This window comes from Ochlerotatus camptorhynchus, unplaced genomic scaffold (assembly GCF_037179485.1).
Source record: "Ochlerotatus camptorhynchus isolate MF236.1 unplaced genomic scaffold, CSIRO-AGI_Acam_v1.1 ptg000643l, whole genome shotgun sequence".
Taxonomy (NCBI): Eukaryota; Metazoa; Arthropoda; class Insecta; order Diptera; family Culicidae; genus Ochlerotatus; species Ochlerotatus camptorhynchus.
This window is the reverse complement of record NW_027041122.1, coordinates 15,458-34,382: the sequence shown is the minus strand read 5'-3', so window position 1 is coordinate 34,382 and position 18,925 is coordinate 15,458. Positions and strand designations below refer to the sequence as shown.

Below are 18,925 nucleotides of genomic sequence, written 5' to 3'. Positions count from 1 at the left end.
GTGTATTCTACGAATTAAGTCTAATGTTGAAATTTTATCTGATGACATGCAATATGAATGTTTCGCAGATCAAACGAAATAATTGTTTTATCTACGAAACCCGTTTTAACGAAATGAGCAAAAGAGAAATTACGAATAAAAAATTTCAGTGTAGAAAAAAATATATAATTCGTTAGTTTTGCAGCAAATAATGCCAAAAGGAACAATGAAAAACGTTAAAATATAAACGGACCATACAACTAATCGGTGCTTTTTGTGCAGCTGAATTTCGCAAAGCAAAACTAATAGGCAAATAATCTCACACCATGAGATTTGAGTTTTCTCGAACACTAGCACAGTTGAATGAAAATTGCGATGAAATCTTGTGAGAACATGTAGCTTGAAACAACAATACATTAATCTAAATATGTCATGAATAGCTAGCCACACGAATAAGTCGTTAATCTACAACTGAAATCACACGCGAATACATCATTAGTCACTTAGAACAGAACATTAATCGGACATCGACAGCTATCGGTCATCTGCTATCCGATTGACCCAACAAAGCATACACAACATCTTAACCTTAAACGAAGAGAGATGCGAAGGCCAAGAAGTTCAGTTCACATTTGCTTTAATTTTTAAAATGCACATGAGTGGCACGTAAAAGCCTTAAGGGCACAAAAAAAAACGAACGGCACAAAAAAAAACAGGAAAAAATTCTCATCATAAAATCAACCTTTCGCAGACGACCGACACCGAAACATAACACAGCCTCCAGTTGAGACTATTGGGAGTGCATTGACGTAGTCCAAGCACGTTATACGAGTGAACAACTCGATGCCAACATTTCATTGGGGAGAAACTGCTTTTGTAAACAATTATTTCAACTGCCGATTTCTTGCAAATAAAAACTCACTCCTGCAAACTAACAACACCAGCTGGTAGAGGAAACAGGAAATATTCTTCTAAATTATGGTATACTTAATTTACATGTGTGAGCTGTTATTCACGAGAAATCGACGGCTAAAGTTTACAAAAGTAGTATCGCTCTTTTGAAATGTTGATGAACAACTATTGCTGCGCTTCTGTGCTCCTTCGGTTATGAGGGAAAAAGGAATAAAAAAGAATGGAACATAATCATGAATGAATAAGAATGGAATGCAATGTTCGTGATGTTGAGGAAACAAAATTTATCGAAATTCGTTACACCAAACATAACCGGAACAAATACGTTTTGTGGGAACAAGCATTTACCTCTTTTGGACGCCACATTCGGAGAGGCTTTACGTCATATTTTGAGTGGAACATTTAGATTATGCTGTAATGGACCGAATATCGGACGGTTCGTTTCTAATAAATTTAGTCTAAACTTTGCAATATAATAAATATTTATATAGGGGACGATAGGGGAAGACTGCTGTTAACGACTTGTAGAAAAGTGAACTAACGATTATTGTCTAATTATTTAGTTGAACACATTTTAGGTCATTCGTAACTAGTCCGGGGGAGATTTGAACTTCAGTCTTTTAACGTGAGAAGCATCTTTCCTTTATTTAACGTCGGTCTCTGTTCAACAATCTAGTGCCAATCACCGACGGACATCGATTGCCATCCATTGACGGCAATCGAATGTGCAGACCTGCATAGGATATCGCACCCATTCAAACACACCTGGGCCGGGACCAACGGCTTTACTTCCCTTCCGAAGGAAGACGTGACCAGAGATTTTTATGCCTCAGAAAAATCCCACCGACCTCGGCTGGGATTGCACCCAGAACCATTGGGGTGAGAAAGCAGTCACGCTTACCACTACACCACCGGCGCCGGCGTGAGAAGCATGGATGTTAACCATTTACGCCAGCCCCGTATTCAGTTAAATATTATGAATGCAAAATCAGTAATCAAATTGATTTCATTGATGGCAGCATTAGTTTTCCGTTTGATTCAACAGTGTAAAATTTTGCTCTCATTTTTGATGTGTTAACCGTTAAGTCAACCAAAATTAGATCAACTGGAGTATTCAAATTATGTTACATCATAACAGCAAATTTTTATCTCAATTTAATTCCAGCTTTGCTCGGGTTATACCTCAAGGTTGCTACTGAATGCTGTAAATAACAAAAACTCGTTCCTCTTCAGGCTTATTCTAAAACATTTGTAAATGTTATAATAATGATTTCAGAATACGGGGTCCCGGGGGATCCACTGAATGATCATTGATCACCGTAAAAGTGGACAATTCTTGAAACTAGGTTCTGGTTTTATATGAAAGTTTCTGTTTCTTACAATGATGGTAAGAAGATCAAGGCCTTCCAAATGATGGTGAACAGGTAAATTTTTAATTATTTCACTATGCGGCGGGACACTAGCGATAATTAAAAAAATTACCTGTTATGTGAAATACCACCCATTTAGGAAGTAACGCCTTTTTTTTTGCTAACTGCTTATTTCACAATTTTCTCACTTCACCGCGATATAGCACATACTGAAAGTTTTTCATATATATCATGCTAGTACACACTGAAAGTTTTGAAAAAACTTTCAGTATGTGCTATATCTCGAAAGCCTGACCATCTAGAAAGTGGCCGTCTTTGGCAAAGTTGATCAGGTGACTAAGGCTTTCCTCGCCGTGTAGTGTGTAGTGGGAAAATTGTGAAGTAATCTGTCTCCCATCCAATCACCTGAACAAATCTCTTAGAACGAGGACAACAATGTCTTAGATCTTCTTAATAAAAAAGATTTTCAGCCTCGGGCAACTTCGTAGACGATCATGAAGTCTACATGCACACTAGCGTCGCGTAGTAGAGAGTTCTGAACTAATCTGCTCGCAATTAAAAAGATCTTAGTATGTTGAACAACTTTCCCGAACCGGAAACTTCCTGTATAGTTAAGATCTCAGGATATATTTTATACAGGAAATTGACTTACACATTGGCGTATAGTGAGAAATTTCCGAATAACTATTCTCTAACCAATCGACCACTGTGGAACTTTTCCGAAGACAGTGACTGTCTATAATGACAGGATCATATGATATTCCATGTGGCCGTCTTACCCGCATGATTTTTTCATGCATTATTTTGTGATAAAATATTATCAAATGAAAAGCAAATTTCCTGAAAATCAATCTTTTTTTTTTTTTTTTTTTTTTTTTTTTTTTAACTCTTTATTTGTTCCAAATTCAAAATAAATTACATTTCATTTTAACCTAGGTGCTCCAGTTACTGCAGTAACGTACCAGCCTTAATTGTTATGATATATATCTAAGTGTTTTTACATTGTTCATGTCTTGGCAATTCAGTATTTTAAACAGGTTTTTTTAACCTGCATGTCAGTATAACAATTGATATCTTAAAACTAAAACCTAAAACTAAATCTTATCTAAGTATAAAGGGAATTAATCGTTGCAATTGAGGATTGCAACGATTTTTGCCTGAAATTATTAATTATTTTGTTGGACATTTGTGCTAAAGTCTCAACATTCGAAATTCTATGTACTTCGGTTGTACTGTACCAGGGAGGCAACTTCAAAATCATTTTCAGAATTTTGTTCTGAATCCTTTGAAGTGCTTTTTTCCTGGTAGTGCAGCAACTAGACCATATTGGCACAGCGTAAAGCATGGCCGGTCTAAAAACTTGTTTAAATATTAGAAGTTTATTCGTCAGGCAAAGTTTGGATTTCCTGTTTATAAGAGGATACAAACATTTTATATATTTGTTACATTTGGCTTGAATGCCCTCAATGTGATCTTTAAAAGTTAATTTTTGGTCAAGTATTAATCCAAGATATTTCACTTGGTTTGACCAGGAAATTGGAACTCCGTTCATAGTGACTATGTGACTACTACTAGGTTTCAAAAACGAAGCTCTAGGCTTATGTGGAAATATTATAAGTTGAGTTTTGGAAGCGTTGGGAGAAATCTTCCATTTTTGTAAATAAGAAGAGAAAATATCTAAACTTTTCTGCAGTCTGCTGCAAATAACACGAAGACTTCTTCCTTTAGCGGAAATGCCTGTGTCATCAGCGAACAAAGATTTGTGGCAACCCTGAGGCAAATCAGGGAGGTCCGAAGTGAAAATGTTATACAATATAGGCCCAAGAATGCTACCCTGAGGAACTCCTGCCCTAACAGGTAGTCGATTAGATTTGGAATTTTGATAATTTACTTGAAGAGTTCTGTCAGTTAAATAATTTTGAACTAATTTCATAATATAAAGTGGAAAATTAAACTTTTTCAATTTAGCAATCAAACCTTCATGCCAAACACTGTCGAATGCTTTTTCTATGTCTAGAAGAGCAACTCCAGTTGAGTGGCCTTCAGATTTGTTTGAACGAATTAAATTGTTAACTCTTAAAAGTTGATGAGTAGTTGAATGCCCATGGCGAAATCCAAACTGTTCATCTGCAAAAATTGAGTTAGTATTGATGTGAAGCATCATTCTATTCAAAATTATCTTTTCAAAGAGTTTACTTATTGAAGAAAGCAAACTTATTGGACGGTAGCTAGAAGCTTCAGCTGGATTTTTATCCGGCTTCAAAATTGGAACAACTTTTGCATTTTTCCATTTATCAGGAAAGTATGCCAAATGGAAACATCTGTTAAATAATTTAACCAAGAAAGACAAGGTACTCTCTGGGAGTTTTTTGATGAGGATATAGAAAATTCCATCATCACCTGGAGCTTTCATATTTTGAAAATTTTTAGTTATAGACCTTACTTCGTCCAAATCAGTCCCCCAGGAATCATCAAAAATATTTTCCCGAGAGAAAATATTCAGAAAATCCCGAGCAACCTGATTCTCAATAGGACTAGTAAGACCCAAACTGAAATTATGGGAACTCTCGAATTGCTTAGCAAGTTTCTGAGCTTTTTCCAAATTTGTGATCAAAATTTTACCACCTTCTTTAAGCGCTGGAATAGGCTTTTGAGGTTTTTTCAAAATTTTTGTGAGTTTCCAAAAGGGTTTGGAACTCGGGTCTAATTTAGAAATATTATTTTCAAAAGTTTTGTTCCTCAGGGCAGAGAATCGCTTTTTAATTTGTTTTTGCAAATCCCGCCAGATAACTTTCATGGCAGGATCGCGTGTTCTTTGATATTGTCTCCTACGGACATTTTTAAGACGGATCAAGAGCTGAAGATCATCGTCTATTATAATTGAATCGAATTTAACCTCGCATTTTGGTACTGAGGCAGCTCTTGCTTCAACTATAGAAGTAGTCAGAGATTCAAGAGCATAATTAATTTCATCTTTGGTTTGCAAAGGAATGTTTGGATCGAAGTTATATTCCATAAATGTTCGATACTGCTCCCAATCAGCTCTATGGTAATTGAAAGTAGAGCTGTTGGGATTACAAATTATTTCTTGGGATATTTCAAAAGTTACTGGAAGGTGATCAGAACCGAAGTCAGCATGGGTAACCAATTGGCTACAAAGTTGACATGAATCAGTTAAGACCAAATCAATAGTGGAGGGATTTCTTGCAGAAGAAAAGCATGTTGGGCTGTTTGGATATTGAATAGTGTAATAACCTGCAGAACAATCATCAAACAGAATATTACCATTGGAATTGCTTTGAGCATTATTCCATGAGCGGTGTTTTGCATTAAAATCACCAATAATGAAGAATTTAGACCTATGACGGGTAAGTTTCTGGAGGTCACCCTTGAGAAAATTCTTTTGCTGGCCTACGCATTGGAATGGCAAATAGGCAGCTATAAACGTAAGTTGTCCAAATTTTGTTTCAACAGAAACTCCCAAAGTTTCAAAAACTTTGGTTTCAAATGAAGAAAGAATTTTATGTTTGATTCGTCTATGAATAATGATGGCAACGCCACCACAGGGTCCATCAAGACGATCATTTCTATAAATCAAGTAATTTGCGTCCTTCTTAACCTTATGGGCAGGTTTAAGGAACGTTTCAGTTATAACGGCAATATGCACGTTATGAACTCTTAAAAAGTTAAATAGCTCGTCTTCATTATCTTTAAGAGATCGAGCATTCCAATTTACAATATTTAATGCTTTAAAATCCATTACTGAATTTTAAAGTCATGACAATATTATTTGCAAATTTTACTCCAGTTTGAATAGCATCAAACATGGAGTTAGATTTAAGCATATCAGAAATCATGTCAATTAATGAATTCTGTAAAAATTCCATTTTGGGGGCAGTAATGCTTCCTAAGTCAAAATTGTCAAAATTTCCATTAGAACGTTGGTTAGTATTTTGATTTCTACCCGTTGCAATAGCAGCATAGGTAGCTCCATTAACTCGCTGAACATTGTTAGCAGCGAGGGGAGTAGGTACAGATGAAACATTTGAAGCAGGGGAGATATTTGTACCTACGGGTACGAATGTAGAATTTGTTCCTCGCTGACCGTTGTTAACAGCAGAGGAATTTGTACCTGGTCGGACACGTGGAGCGTTTCCTACCTGACGGTTAGAACGAGATTGTAGGATCGCTTTGCGAGTCTTACATTCCCAAAAATTGGATTTGTGGTTTTCACCACAATTTGAACATTTAAATTTCTTAGGATCTTCCTTCACAGGACAGTCGTCCTTTGCGTGAGAGGAATCACCACAATTCATGCATTTAGCTGGCATGTAGCAATTTTTAGTTCCGTGACCCCATCCCTGGCACTTACGGCACTGGGTGAGGTTTTGGAAATTTCCTCCATTCTTCCTGAAGTGTTCCCACTTCACTCGGACATGGAGCATAAGGCTAGCTTTTTCTAAGGCCTTAAGGTTGTTTAGTTCACTAGACTTGAAGTGAACTAAATAAAAATCATTAGAAATCCCGTTGCGCGAAACGCCAGGACGGGATTTCATTTTCATTTTGATTACTTGGAGTGGCACAACTCCAAGTAATTTTGCCAGTTCATCTTTGATCTGATCCAGGGATTCACCACTGGGCAGTCCTTTCATGACAACCTTGAACACACGTTCAGTTTTGGTGTCGTAAGTAAAAAATTTGTGCTTCTTCTCAGTAAGATACTTGAGAAGACATTTAAATCCGTCCAAGGTTTCAGCCAATACACGGCATTCACCCCGACGTCCAATTTGTAGTGAAAACTTAACTTTCACGAAATTCAAAAGTTCCATGCGAAGAGCATGGAAATCGGTAGTGGTTATCACAATAGGGGGAATCTTTTCCTTCTTGGCATTAAGCCGGGAAAGTTTACTAGAATTTTTCTTGGATGATGGATCATTCTCATCATCCGTGAGCAAATCAAATTGATTACTCAAATTAATTTCATCAGAAGGGGGGTCAAGAGTTTGCCCCTTTCTTTTGCGTTTAGGCGCCATGGCGGCAGTAAATTTTTATCCAAATCGACTTCCAAGCAGATTACTATAAGAATCTGAAGGATCGAAGAGGAATTTTCCAAATCGATATCCAAGAAGGATTACCTCGGGTAGGGTCCAAACAAGGATCGAAGAGGAATAAGAGTTGAACAAGGTAGAAAATTTTTACAGGTTGAGCACTGAAAAGTGCTGTTTAAATTTGTTGTAGCTTTAGGTAGTAGTAACACTTCCTTCAGCAAAAAGCAAATAGATCCGCACGGCAAGAGAGCACGATGCGGACTGTCCTGAAAATCAATCTAAAGGGGCTGTTCATAAAGTACGTAGAATGTTTTTTGGGATTCAAGACCCCCCTTACCCTGCAACAATAGTCCATATATAAAAATTAAATTTGTATGGACCGAAGACATTCTTCAACAAGCCACCATGCCTACCAGCGCTTATGTGGAATTTTGAGCATAGTGGGAAGTGTCTGAATTTTGAGCTTTTGCTATATAAGTATACATACCTATAGTTACTATATTTATGAAGTCTGGCGATAGAATCAGCTTTTGCGAGCAAAACATCGGAAACTCTTTTCTCGTGACTCAAGGCTCGCCTACGCAAATTAACACCATCATCGGATTGGGGAAAGTTTCCCCTACCCACTGATGCTGTTAATTTGCGTACGCTTGACGAGGAAAGAACTATTAAAGTTTTTATTATAAAAGTTCATAGTACCTTTTCCATTGTTGGTCTACAATATACTGAATTGGTTCCGCTTTTTTTTCGGTTTGCACTTTCCGGAGTATTTTGGAAACAACGATCATTTGTGACAGCTGTCAAACCTTGCCGCTACCGTTCTGCTTCTGTATACATTGCGTTTGGGCCTTTAGAATCATTGCTGCCAAAATATAAGCTTGTTTAAGCAGTTTTAACAGAGTAGTAAACAAATAATCGTTTTTCAATACTTTTGGAAAAATCGAAGCTTGCCAGAGTATATCTTACATGAGCATGAGCATTATTGACCACCCACGATTACTACCCTGTCATTTTCAGATCACCTGCAATTACAAAGAGAACCAACAGATGGTGATTGGCACTAACATTCATCCTCAATGTGTAAAAACTGGTGATCTCATACTTTATAATGGGCAATACCAGCGCTGGCCGCTCCAAGTACAGGTCAATCATGAAAAGGGTAAGAACGTGTTACTCAAAATTACAAAAAGAAAAAATACTTTGTATATTTTTCCACTAAAGACTTTTCTCAACAACTTTGTCTCATACGACATTTCGATCAGAAGTGACGTGTTCGTGCTTCAAATGATTGAAAATGTTAAAGATGGCAGATTTTGTACAAAAAGATGAATAAATAATTGCCTATAACAAACAACTATGCAAAGTTGGACCTGCTCATATTACAGCACCACGTCGATTCGAGTGATCGAGTTGTTGTTATTATCATTCAGATCCGGTGACAACAACGACGATAACAGTCCGCAAAATATGATGAGTGAGCGACTTGACATTAAAACTCTTTAATGCGAAGGAGCCTGGAATTTCAAAAATGGTCACCCCATGCTCCTCATATTATAGCAGAAATGAAAATTATATGGAAGACAATTTAAGCATATCTAATTATTGTTAGAATCGGCTGGAGGAAAATATGCACGGAATGATGGTATTTCACCAAATGAGAGCCAACCTAGCAGTTCTGGATGAAAATCCATTGAATTTTTTTTTTGAAAAGTCCATGAACAATTTCTGATGGTCATATAACTCCACTGGCGCGTTTTACATCATTTTCCCGTAAGTATTCGCAAGGCTGATATCATTTTTCAACAACTCAACAGGCTTGATCATTTCCTCACAGACAACATATTTTATTGTAATCCCGTCCTAAGCGTATCAACAACATCGCGGTAGCATAACCATTTAGCTTGAGCACCTAATCCCGATGTACATTACGACTGAAGCGAATTGGAATTTACGATCGCTACTTCGCATCGTTCTTCTACGACAATTATTTATTTACGACTTCACAGGGTCAGCTCTTTGGTTCCTTGCTTCGCAGATGATACATAAAAGAAGCATCGAAGAAAGGCGAACCAATCGTAGCGTTTGTCGCGCCCAAGAAATTGAAAGATGCAAAACCTCACAAGTCGTTTATTGATTCTTGGGATTTTCAAAATGACTCAACTGAACTGCACACAATGAACAACAGCACCACGAAAGAAAAAAAAAAACAACCGCGTGACTAGAATGCACTTTCAAACGGGAAATTGCAGATTTATCGGATGCCAGTGAATGTGTGTCCACAAGAGGTGCCCCTTCTTCTTGACATTGAACAACACAAAAGCGTATAGCTACATGTTGAACTTGTCAGGAGTACAGACAATATTTGCTCAATGTTTGACTTTATTTGTTGTAAACTATTTTTTTGCATTCAGAGTTCGATGTCGAAGTCGAAGACTAGGCTTCTTTATGTCTTAGAATCGTTTGCGAAAGCATTCAGTGTCGGTTATACGTAGTACCTGATTTTGTAGTTAAAATAATAAACCTCAGTGTATTGTAGCAACATTCCTACGTCATTTGTAAATTATAAACGACATTCACATCAAACTTCCTTCAAAGTGAGATCAATAAAACTCGTTGGGAAACAACTCGTAAAGACATTGACGAACGAGGGTAATTCTTTTGATGGATGCTTGATTTTGATACTGTTTGGATCATAAATGTTAATGGCATAAATCTAATTATCAATAGCACCGCATGGTTTACGAGTTAGGCCTGAGGCATACTGCACAGTTGCTAAGCACAGCGTTACTAATGGCGAGAAAATCATCATCGAACACTTAGCGTAAACATTGTGTTAATATGCAGCAGTGCAACATCACGTCGCCAGACTGGACCATCGATCGAATGCATTTGGTCTGGATCGTGGAAAGAGGAACGGATTTTGCAACACTCACAATTTTTCCTTGGCCCCTCTGGATACCCTTTGGGAACAGTCAGTGATTCGAACTTGGATACCATTCTTTACGAATCCGAACGATATTAATATCGTATGGCAATGGCAATACATGAGGAACGCGTAAACAACGGGATACACCCCTTACTCTGTGCTGCAATATGCTAATACCCGCCCATCCAAAATGCCATGCAGCTGTAACATATTTATGAAAATGTGTGAGAAATGGAAAGGAATGTTTTATTCACTGTAAACATATTTGCACGCCTCCGTGCACGTTTCATTGTGATGAAAGTTGCATTGTGATTGATAGTTCGTATTAAGTTTACGCTAAAAATTCATTGTTCAACGGGTAAACTGTGGTCTGGTACTAAATAAAACATTTTGTAGTTGATTCTGGTTCCATTTTTTTTAAATTTGGAATTCAAAACCTTTTAATTTTTCCACAAGAACTGTTGAAACCTTACTCGCGACGTTTTGTACAACCCCTTTTTGACGTAGGGGTACACTTTGTGAAAACCGAAAATGGAACACGTAACGAAATTATGAAAGATTTTGAACGTTAATAACTCAGCTCCACCTGGACTAATTTCAATAATTTTATCACCAATTGATCAGAAATATTTTAGCAATGCTTCCGACTTTTGATTTTCCTAGAAACTATTGAAAAAGTGGTAAATGTCAAACATTGTTCAAAAACGTCGAAATAACTAACAAATCCACCAATTACGTACATCCATACGCTGCTTCCCCAACACAGTCATCAGAGTGTTGTTAGTAGATGAATTAAGTCGAAGTGGCATTGCCTCCGATCTTCGGGCGTGTGCGAATAGGGAGGATGCAATTGCGTAACATTTTGCACACTCATCGCCATATTTAGAATCACACGCCCCCAACGGCCACACAAAATGATCTCCAGGGTTGTAATCTTATAACCAAACTTGGAAGCGGTGGTGCAAGTGATTTTGATCGATGCTCTTCATCGACTTTCTGTTTCGTTAATAACTAGACGGCAAACACATTCATAGATACGTTTGTTGTTCTGGATGATAGAAGAGCATAGCAGAAATAGTGCGAAATATGTTAGTGAAGCCATGGCCATCAAAAGAGGAAATCGATTAAGAGAATTGACTTTCACCCCTCTGCTTCTAAGCCCCTTAATTCAGTCGTCGTTAAAGCAATGAAAACTAGCATTGCACCGCTTTTGGTTCTTGAGTTACATTTGCTGGTTGCAATTCTACTGTTCGACATTTTCGAAGGACCACCAAAAAACATGAACTTACACTATTTTCTAGAGGTGCCTAAAAGTCCAATTATTCGATTAACGATTAATCGTAAAGATTTTTCCAGCTATTCGATTAAATTTTTATCGAATTTTCAATTATTCGAACGTGTAACCGACATCCCTTCTTATTTCTACTCGTTTGATTAACCGTCTTTTTGTTACAGGCTAAGATTTACCAACTTGTTGAGAGAAGGAGTTTAACGAGAAAAACTAGAAAGGGGAAGAGCTTTAGCTGGGTAGACACTGGTATTCTGCGGCCTTCCAACCTTTCGCAGACACCAGTTCAACCCCTGCCCAGCAGCAGACGGGCCGAGACTCTTGCGAGTGCCCAACCGTTGAACAGAAGGATATGGGATTGTCCGGTCCGATTTGCTGATCCAGCTGCCTACACGTTATCATCATCTTCCAAAGACTTTAAGCCTGTACTACCATCGGTCCTTTTCAAGGCCACCAAGATTTTCCAAAAGAGCTCAAATTCATATTCCTACACAAAACACAAGCTCCTGCAGCGGTTAACAAATAACATTTATTATATAAGACCACGTAGTCCTACGTCACCATTGCGTACAACCCCATAGGGCTGTCCCTTGTAGTTTTTTCTTCAGATGCATTAGCTTTGTTTCAGCAAACTATAGAACATTTCACTCGGAAACATCTTAGACATTTTTAATATATCTTTCATACAGAACTGTAAGAGCATCTTACATTCCCCGGTTGGGAGTGCTATTCATGACATTTACTACTACCTTCTCGACACCTGCTAACATCGATTAGAAAATTGTTTGTCTTAGTAGATCTTCCATAACTCAATAATTTTCAAATGTAAGGTTTGTACACCTACCACAGCTTTTCAAAATTTACATATGGGCGTGAAATATTTCATAGATAGCATAAACGATTGTTTTTGCTCCACTAATTACGACAAGGTGACATTGTTAACTACTGCTTAAAATAACTAAGAAATAGGAAGTCTCGCTCAAAGCGCAGTTATAATCAAAATCATGATTCATCGACCAATAGATCAAGAGATCTGGCCCAAGCATTGGTTTTTGTCAAAAGTATGATACAATTGGTATCAAACACATTTTGATGATCATTTATTTACTGAAAGGAAAACTTAAAGTGGCCAGAATACATATCTGACCTGTAAAAATGACGTTACAAGTGTGAAAAGATCACTTTAAAGCAGTGATGGCATAATCCTCACTCAAATGATTTTGTTTCGCTCTCAAGGGCTCCCAATATCACGCATGATATTGGAATAAAATATCAAGCATGATATTGTTTTTACAAGCTCCTTTGATATTGCGAGACTATTCAGAACATGTAAAATTGCAGCCACGAGTTGACTTACCACAAAAATGATTCCTTTGCACATCGTTTTCTTAGAAAGAGAAAGCATAGTTTGCTATCTTTCTTTACGCTTCACAGATGGCAGACACGAAGTTACTGCTGCTAGCAGTGATGGAAGTTTCGTTTCGTGTTCGGATGTACAGCAAAAATCTTGAAGCTCAAACTCGACACAGTTTGGTGAGAATTGTAGCCGGGGAGTTTTGTTAGCATGATATCATAGCAACCGTATCACAGCTTGTAATATCATCGGCTGTTGTTTGCGTGTTGAGTTTTTGGTCTACGATACTCAAATGAGATTATGCACATTGGTGAGATTAGATCTTTTGATATTTTCACAACACTGCTTTAAAGTAATGAAAACCGTTTACTTCAAACTGTAGTGTGATAAATAAAATAGAATGCCGGTTTATTATTGTACACAAATAACAACTACAGCATGACAAGTGAAAAATATCTAATGCCAAAACAGTTAACAGTGCAAGTTAAATTGCAATCTTTGCCAAAATTTCAAAATTGCATAAAATGAAAAAAATAGTCTACGGCATAATGTTCCTTATACTGTTCTAGACATTTCGTTCAAACATAGTATTCGTGTAGATTTCATAGATTGAGAGATAAAAATCAGAAAGGAGGCCGTTATAGCTAAAATTCACAAGACAACAGAGCCAATAAAAGTTTCAATTAGATTGAGAGAACATAGTTGCATTTCTTTTCAATGACGACCGATGACTGTTTCATTGATAGATGATTTTTTTTTTAGAAATATGAATCCTCAGTAGACGTGTTTTTTTTTTATCAAAGACAAGAAGTGTCACTCGAGCCATCCAACCAGCTCCCACACCTGGACCCTACTTATCGACCTATCAACTCATATACCGGGTACCAACGGCTTTACATCCCCTCGGCGCCAAGAAACTGATTTGGCACAAACCATTTGAATTATAAGGGGTAACCAAATGTTTTGTTCATATTTATCTAACAATTAACCATATCGCTCTGGGTTAAAAAAATGATAGCGGTGCTTGTAATAGATTTTCTCAACTACTAGTTTGTTGAAGACCACTTTTCGATAAAATTAAAGGAACAAAAGTTATTAATGATTCAAGTCACTGATGTCTTATGATTATGCTTAGCAGGCAACATTCTTATTTTTGGCGCGTAGAATAAAGAACAAAAATCATGGCTACAATGTCACACTGTAGAATACCGTGTTGCCCACATAACAGCCGCTTGATCATGCCATAAGATTATCAATCTCTTAAACAATTAATAACGATTTCAATTGATATTTTGATGACAAACGATCTTCTGAAAAGTTTTAGCCTAGAGAATTTCCCATGAGAATTGCTGTAGCAATTTTTAATAGTGCAAAAGACTAGAAGACAATGATCAAAAAAGATGGTTTTCTCATAGTAATTAGTGTGTGGCCAACCCATCTCCACTTATGTTGTCGAATTTGGGTTGATATCAGCTTCTGATTACATGGAGCTCAGCATTCGAGATCCAGTTGTGAATCCACCAGGCACGAATTATATACCGCTGGCATCGGTTCGTGAAGACCTGATGCTTTTAAAGGTTCTCCGCTGATACACACCACATCACTGACGTAAAACAACACAGATTTCACGTTTGAATTAATAATTTGGATTTTGGTGGGTTAACTTGTTTAGTTAGATCTCCATACATTTCGTATACTCCCATAAGCAGCACTGGTCTTCTTGATTCGTGCACCTATGTCGCTCTTGGTCCCGCCATCTGAAGCTATCTGGCTGCAAAGATAGGAAACAATCAACTTTCTCCACTGCTTGCCCCACTACCGTGAAGTTGGAAGTGTTGTCCATGTTGACTTCCAACCAGAGCTGCCGTCACGGCCGTCATGTGACAATGAGAAAACAGATCCTCTCACTATCACGAGACGGAACTACCTATCATTAGCTTTCTTGTCATTTTCCAATGCTCAAGCACTCATGAGAATAATTCTTATGCGGTTTGTACATCTACATTTCTTATTGATTTAGATTAATTCAAGCAAGTAACCGTATGTAATCGGTAGAGTGATTATATTATTACGATTTTCTCGGTACAAGTAACTTTAAAAACAGTCACAGAAATATCTCTGTAAATATCGCGTGAGATCTTTCATTGAAAATGACATTTAGCAGCTCTGCTCCAACGATTTGGTCTTTATGACGTTGATGGTGAGACCCGCTTCAGAGAAGCTTTCGGTTAGATCGTTGAACTTACTCTGCATATCAGAAAGCCGTTATACTAATTGAAGATCAAAAGTTAGCCCTCGTGTCGAAAGCAAGAACTATCGACATGATAATGGTTTCAAAATTCCTTCACGGTGAGGTATGGAAGAGAATTTAAAAAATGCTTGTATTTTTTTAACTAAGCATTTTAATTAAACTTGGTTGTCACTACCGAAAAAAAAACAACTTCAAGGGCTATCCGGTATAAACCCCCACCCCCTAAAAGCGTGAAGTATCCTGATTAATGTGGGCGTCTTAGTGGAATACCTGTATAATGAGAGAGAGAAGGATTAGTAATTTCCATTTAATTCCACTACCTTATTTGCTTATGCTTGACAGATACGCGTATTTCGTCTACAATGTGCAGACTTCTTCAGTGTCTTGTACTAAGTCGAGTATTAGTCCTTCTCTCTCTCATTATTAAGCGTGAAGTAATTTATTATCGTTCCCATACTCGATAAACTCCCCCCTATTCTGCGAGTCACGTGACTCTCTCTCACCGGTGAGGTGACAATAGTCACCTCACCGGTGAGAGAGAGTCACGTGACTCGCAGAATAAGGGGGACTACCTCCTCTCAAATATCATGTCAGGTGATATCGAACAATCATTTTTATTATTTGAACCATATTAAAAAAAAATTCTCAATGTTCGAGACTCTTTGCCTCACTCCCTAATTAAAATAACCATAAGGGACCATCCATAAATGACCTTGCATTGACCAATTTTAGACCCCCTCCCCCTCTTGTAGCGTATTTTTCTATACCTAATGCATGGCCAGTCACAACTTCTGAACCCCCCCCCCCTCCCCCCCCCTCAAATGCTACGTCATGTATGCATGTTTTCTTAAAGACCTTAACGGCGTTTTCGGGGTATCATCCAAACCAGTTGTAGGTTAGTGTAAATTTACCTTTACATTTCTGGTTGTAACGAAATAAGATTGCAGCCAATCCACCTGATTTTATTTTTAAGCCAGCTAGAAACCTGTACCATTCGAATGGAGTCAAGGGCATGTTCAAAAACTACGACTACTTTCCCCTGTGTGAACCATCACTGCACTATTCCACTAGGTGGGTAAGAAGGATAAAACAAAAGCGGCTGCTTAAAGCATATGTTCACACCTTCACCACGTTTGTATTAACGAAGGTAAGCATCATTCGAGTAAGGATTTTGTTTTCATTGTGTGGTCTAGAAGTCCAGATTAGTGGCTAAAAAGAATTCGTACTTTTCTTTCTGATATCATGTAGCGCAAACAGCAGAACAGCATACAAGGAGAAGTGAATCAATTAACACAGCAGCAATATATTTCAATTTATAGTCGTTTATATTTTTTCTCATATCATTTCGCAATTAATCTTCAATGTTGCTGTTGCTTTAGATAATTGTCATAAAGCTGCAATAATTCCGCACTAGTACGAGGCTTCACAACAAACAAGGCATGATCAAAGTATTTCTGCGATATTTCCGTAGAATCGAATGAGTCCTCCAATGCTTTCAACACCGCTTCCTGGCAGATGGCTTCGATTTCCGAACCAGAATATCCCTCAGAGCGTGCAACCAAATTGTCAATATCCACATCCGTTGCTACCGGAATTTTTGAAAGCTTAATTTTGAATATTTCTTTCCGCGTCTCGTGATCCGGCAGTCTGACGTAAATGATTCGATCAAGCCTTCCAGGTCGCATAAGAGCTTTATCGATTAGATCTGGTCTGTTTGTAGCAGCAATGATTTTAACGTTCTTTAAAACGCTCACTCCGTCAATTTCAGTCAATATTTGAGCTAATACTCGCTCTTTCACTGAGCTCCCAGACTCTGCCGATCTTTCACCGCCGATTGCATCTATTTCATCAAAGAATATTATGGACGGTGCCACCTGTCGTGCTTTGCGAAACAGTTCGCGCACGGCTCGTTCAGATTCACCAACCCACATGGAAAAAAGCTCGGAACCCTTAATGGACAGAAAATTCAATTTGCTTTCGGTAGCAATAGCCTTTGCTATCATTGTTTTCGAACAACCCGGTGGGCCAAACATCAGCAACCCTCGTGGTGCAGTAATGCCTAGACGAGCAAAGATCTCTGGACGGTGAATTGGCCAATCGATGATCTGGCGCAATTGAAGTTTTAAATCATGTTGTCCACCTATGTCGGTCCAGTGCACGTTAGGACATTCAATCATTATTTCTCGCATTGCACTGGCTTTCACATACTGTAAAGCTGTTTCCATGTTAGTATAGCTGATCAGTGAATCTGTTTCATGCGTTGCTCGACCAACTAAACTAACCAAATCTGCGCCAACGTACCCATGAGTTACGAGAGAGAGTTTCTTTATGTCCTCAACCTGTAGACAGTGTTTGTAAGACAATAGAATCTTCGATAATATTTCCTCACGAGCCTGTGCATCGGGAACAGGAAGTTCAAACTCGTAATCCATCCGGCCTCCTCTTCTCATGTATGGATTAATATTATCAGGATTGTCGGTGGTTCCTAGCACGAGAATTCTGCCAGCTTTTGGGGAACTATGCAAGCTGTCCATCAGATTGACAAGAAAGTTAGAAATCCGTTTGATTATATCAGAAGAATCTGCCTTTGGACATATATTATGAATCTCTTCGATAATAACAATGGTTGGACTGGGATAGTTGATGAACGCTTTGTCAAATATCTTTTTAATGTTACCTTCAGTTTCTCCGTAAAACTTACTGAATATTTCCGAGCAATCGACTTTAATTGCAAGACACTGAAAATATTCTGCAAGTGAGTTGACGAGCAGAGTTTTTCCAGATCCAGAAACGCCATACAACAGAATTCCTCGACTGATGGGTGCATGAGCTGCTTTAGTTTGACCTAACGCTATTTCAGCTATTTCCTTAATTTCTCGGATGGTTGCTCCCAAACCACCAATGTTATCGAGGTTGAACACCGATTTTGTTAAAACATGTGGTCCACCAGTATCGTTACTGCATATGGAAATCTTAGTATCACGATCGATTTTGAAATACCTGCATTCCAGGGATAAGTTTTTGAATTCACAGTCCAGATCTCGATTCTCATTCCTCAGCAGGATCTTAACAATTTTGAAAGAGAATCCTTTGTTACAAAGTCTGAGAAACAATAAATTTTGGTTCGATAAAATACGTCCTTGGTGCTGTCTACGGATTAACTGCATGAAGGTCTGCCCATTCTTATGGATTTCATCGGTTGTAGTTAGCTTTTCTCCACTCAGTGCTACAGTCAATTCATCAACGTTTGCAACCTTTAGTTTAAATGGCTTTATACAAACACATATATTGGTATGTGCCGAAATTGGCACTTCATCTGAAAATAGCGATTCAGTTATCATATTGAAATCAATTGATTATTTGTATGAATTTACCAATGTGAGCACTTAGAACACGTGAGCCATGCTTCTCGTCAATCGGCCAAGCACACCTAACAAATTTAAGAACATGCGAGGTGTTATGACTTCTTAGATTAACTTCGACTAAATCTCCTAGGACGAGTTCCAGTTTATTCATCACAGCGCTGCTCAATAAGACCAATCCATTCAACTGGACATCGCTCATTTCCTTGAGCTCTTCAGCTGTACCTGTTAGCTGGCTACATTCAAAGCGGGTGCTATGAAACTCATTCGTCTCTGTTATGTATCCTGTTAGAACATCCAAATCCTTACAGTCCACCTGATGCTTGGCCAGTTCCGCTGTCAGTGTCCACGCCCTACATTGCTCACACTTCCACCAGATGGATTTGTGATCTTTTTTCGCTGATTTGGGAGGCATTATACTCTTTAATTTAACAC

The 18,925-nt window shown here is 38.1% G+C and overlaps 1 protein-coding gene across 1 annotated transcript; it reads right to left on the bottom strand.

The window, feature by feature from the left end:
* Nucleotides 1-16,434: 16,434 nt before the first annotated feature.
* LOC135714420 (ATPase family gene 2 protein homolog A-like) lies at nucleotides 16,435-18,925 on the bottom strand. The gene is made up of 2 exons (XM_065237773.1): nucleotides 18,503-18,925; nucleotides 16,435-18,444 (listed from the first exon to the last, which is right to left on the bottom strand). The coding sequence occupies exons 1-2, from the start codon at nucleotides 18,903-18,905 to the stop codon at nucleotides 16,487-16,489; spliced, it is 2,361 nt and encodes a 786-aa protein (XP_065093845.1). The 5' UTR covers nucleotides 18,906-18,925; the 3' UTR covers nucleotides 16,435-16,486.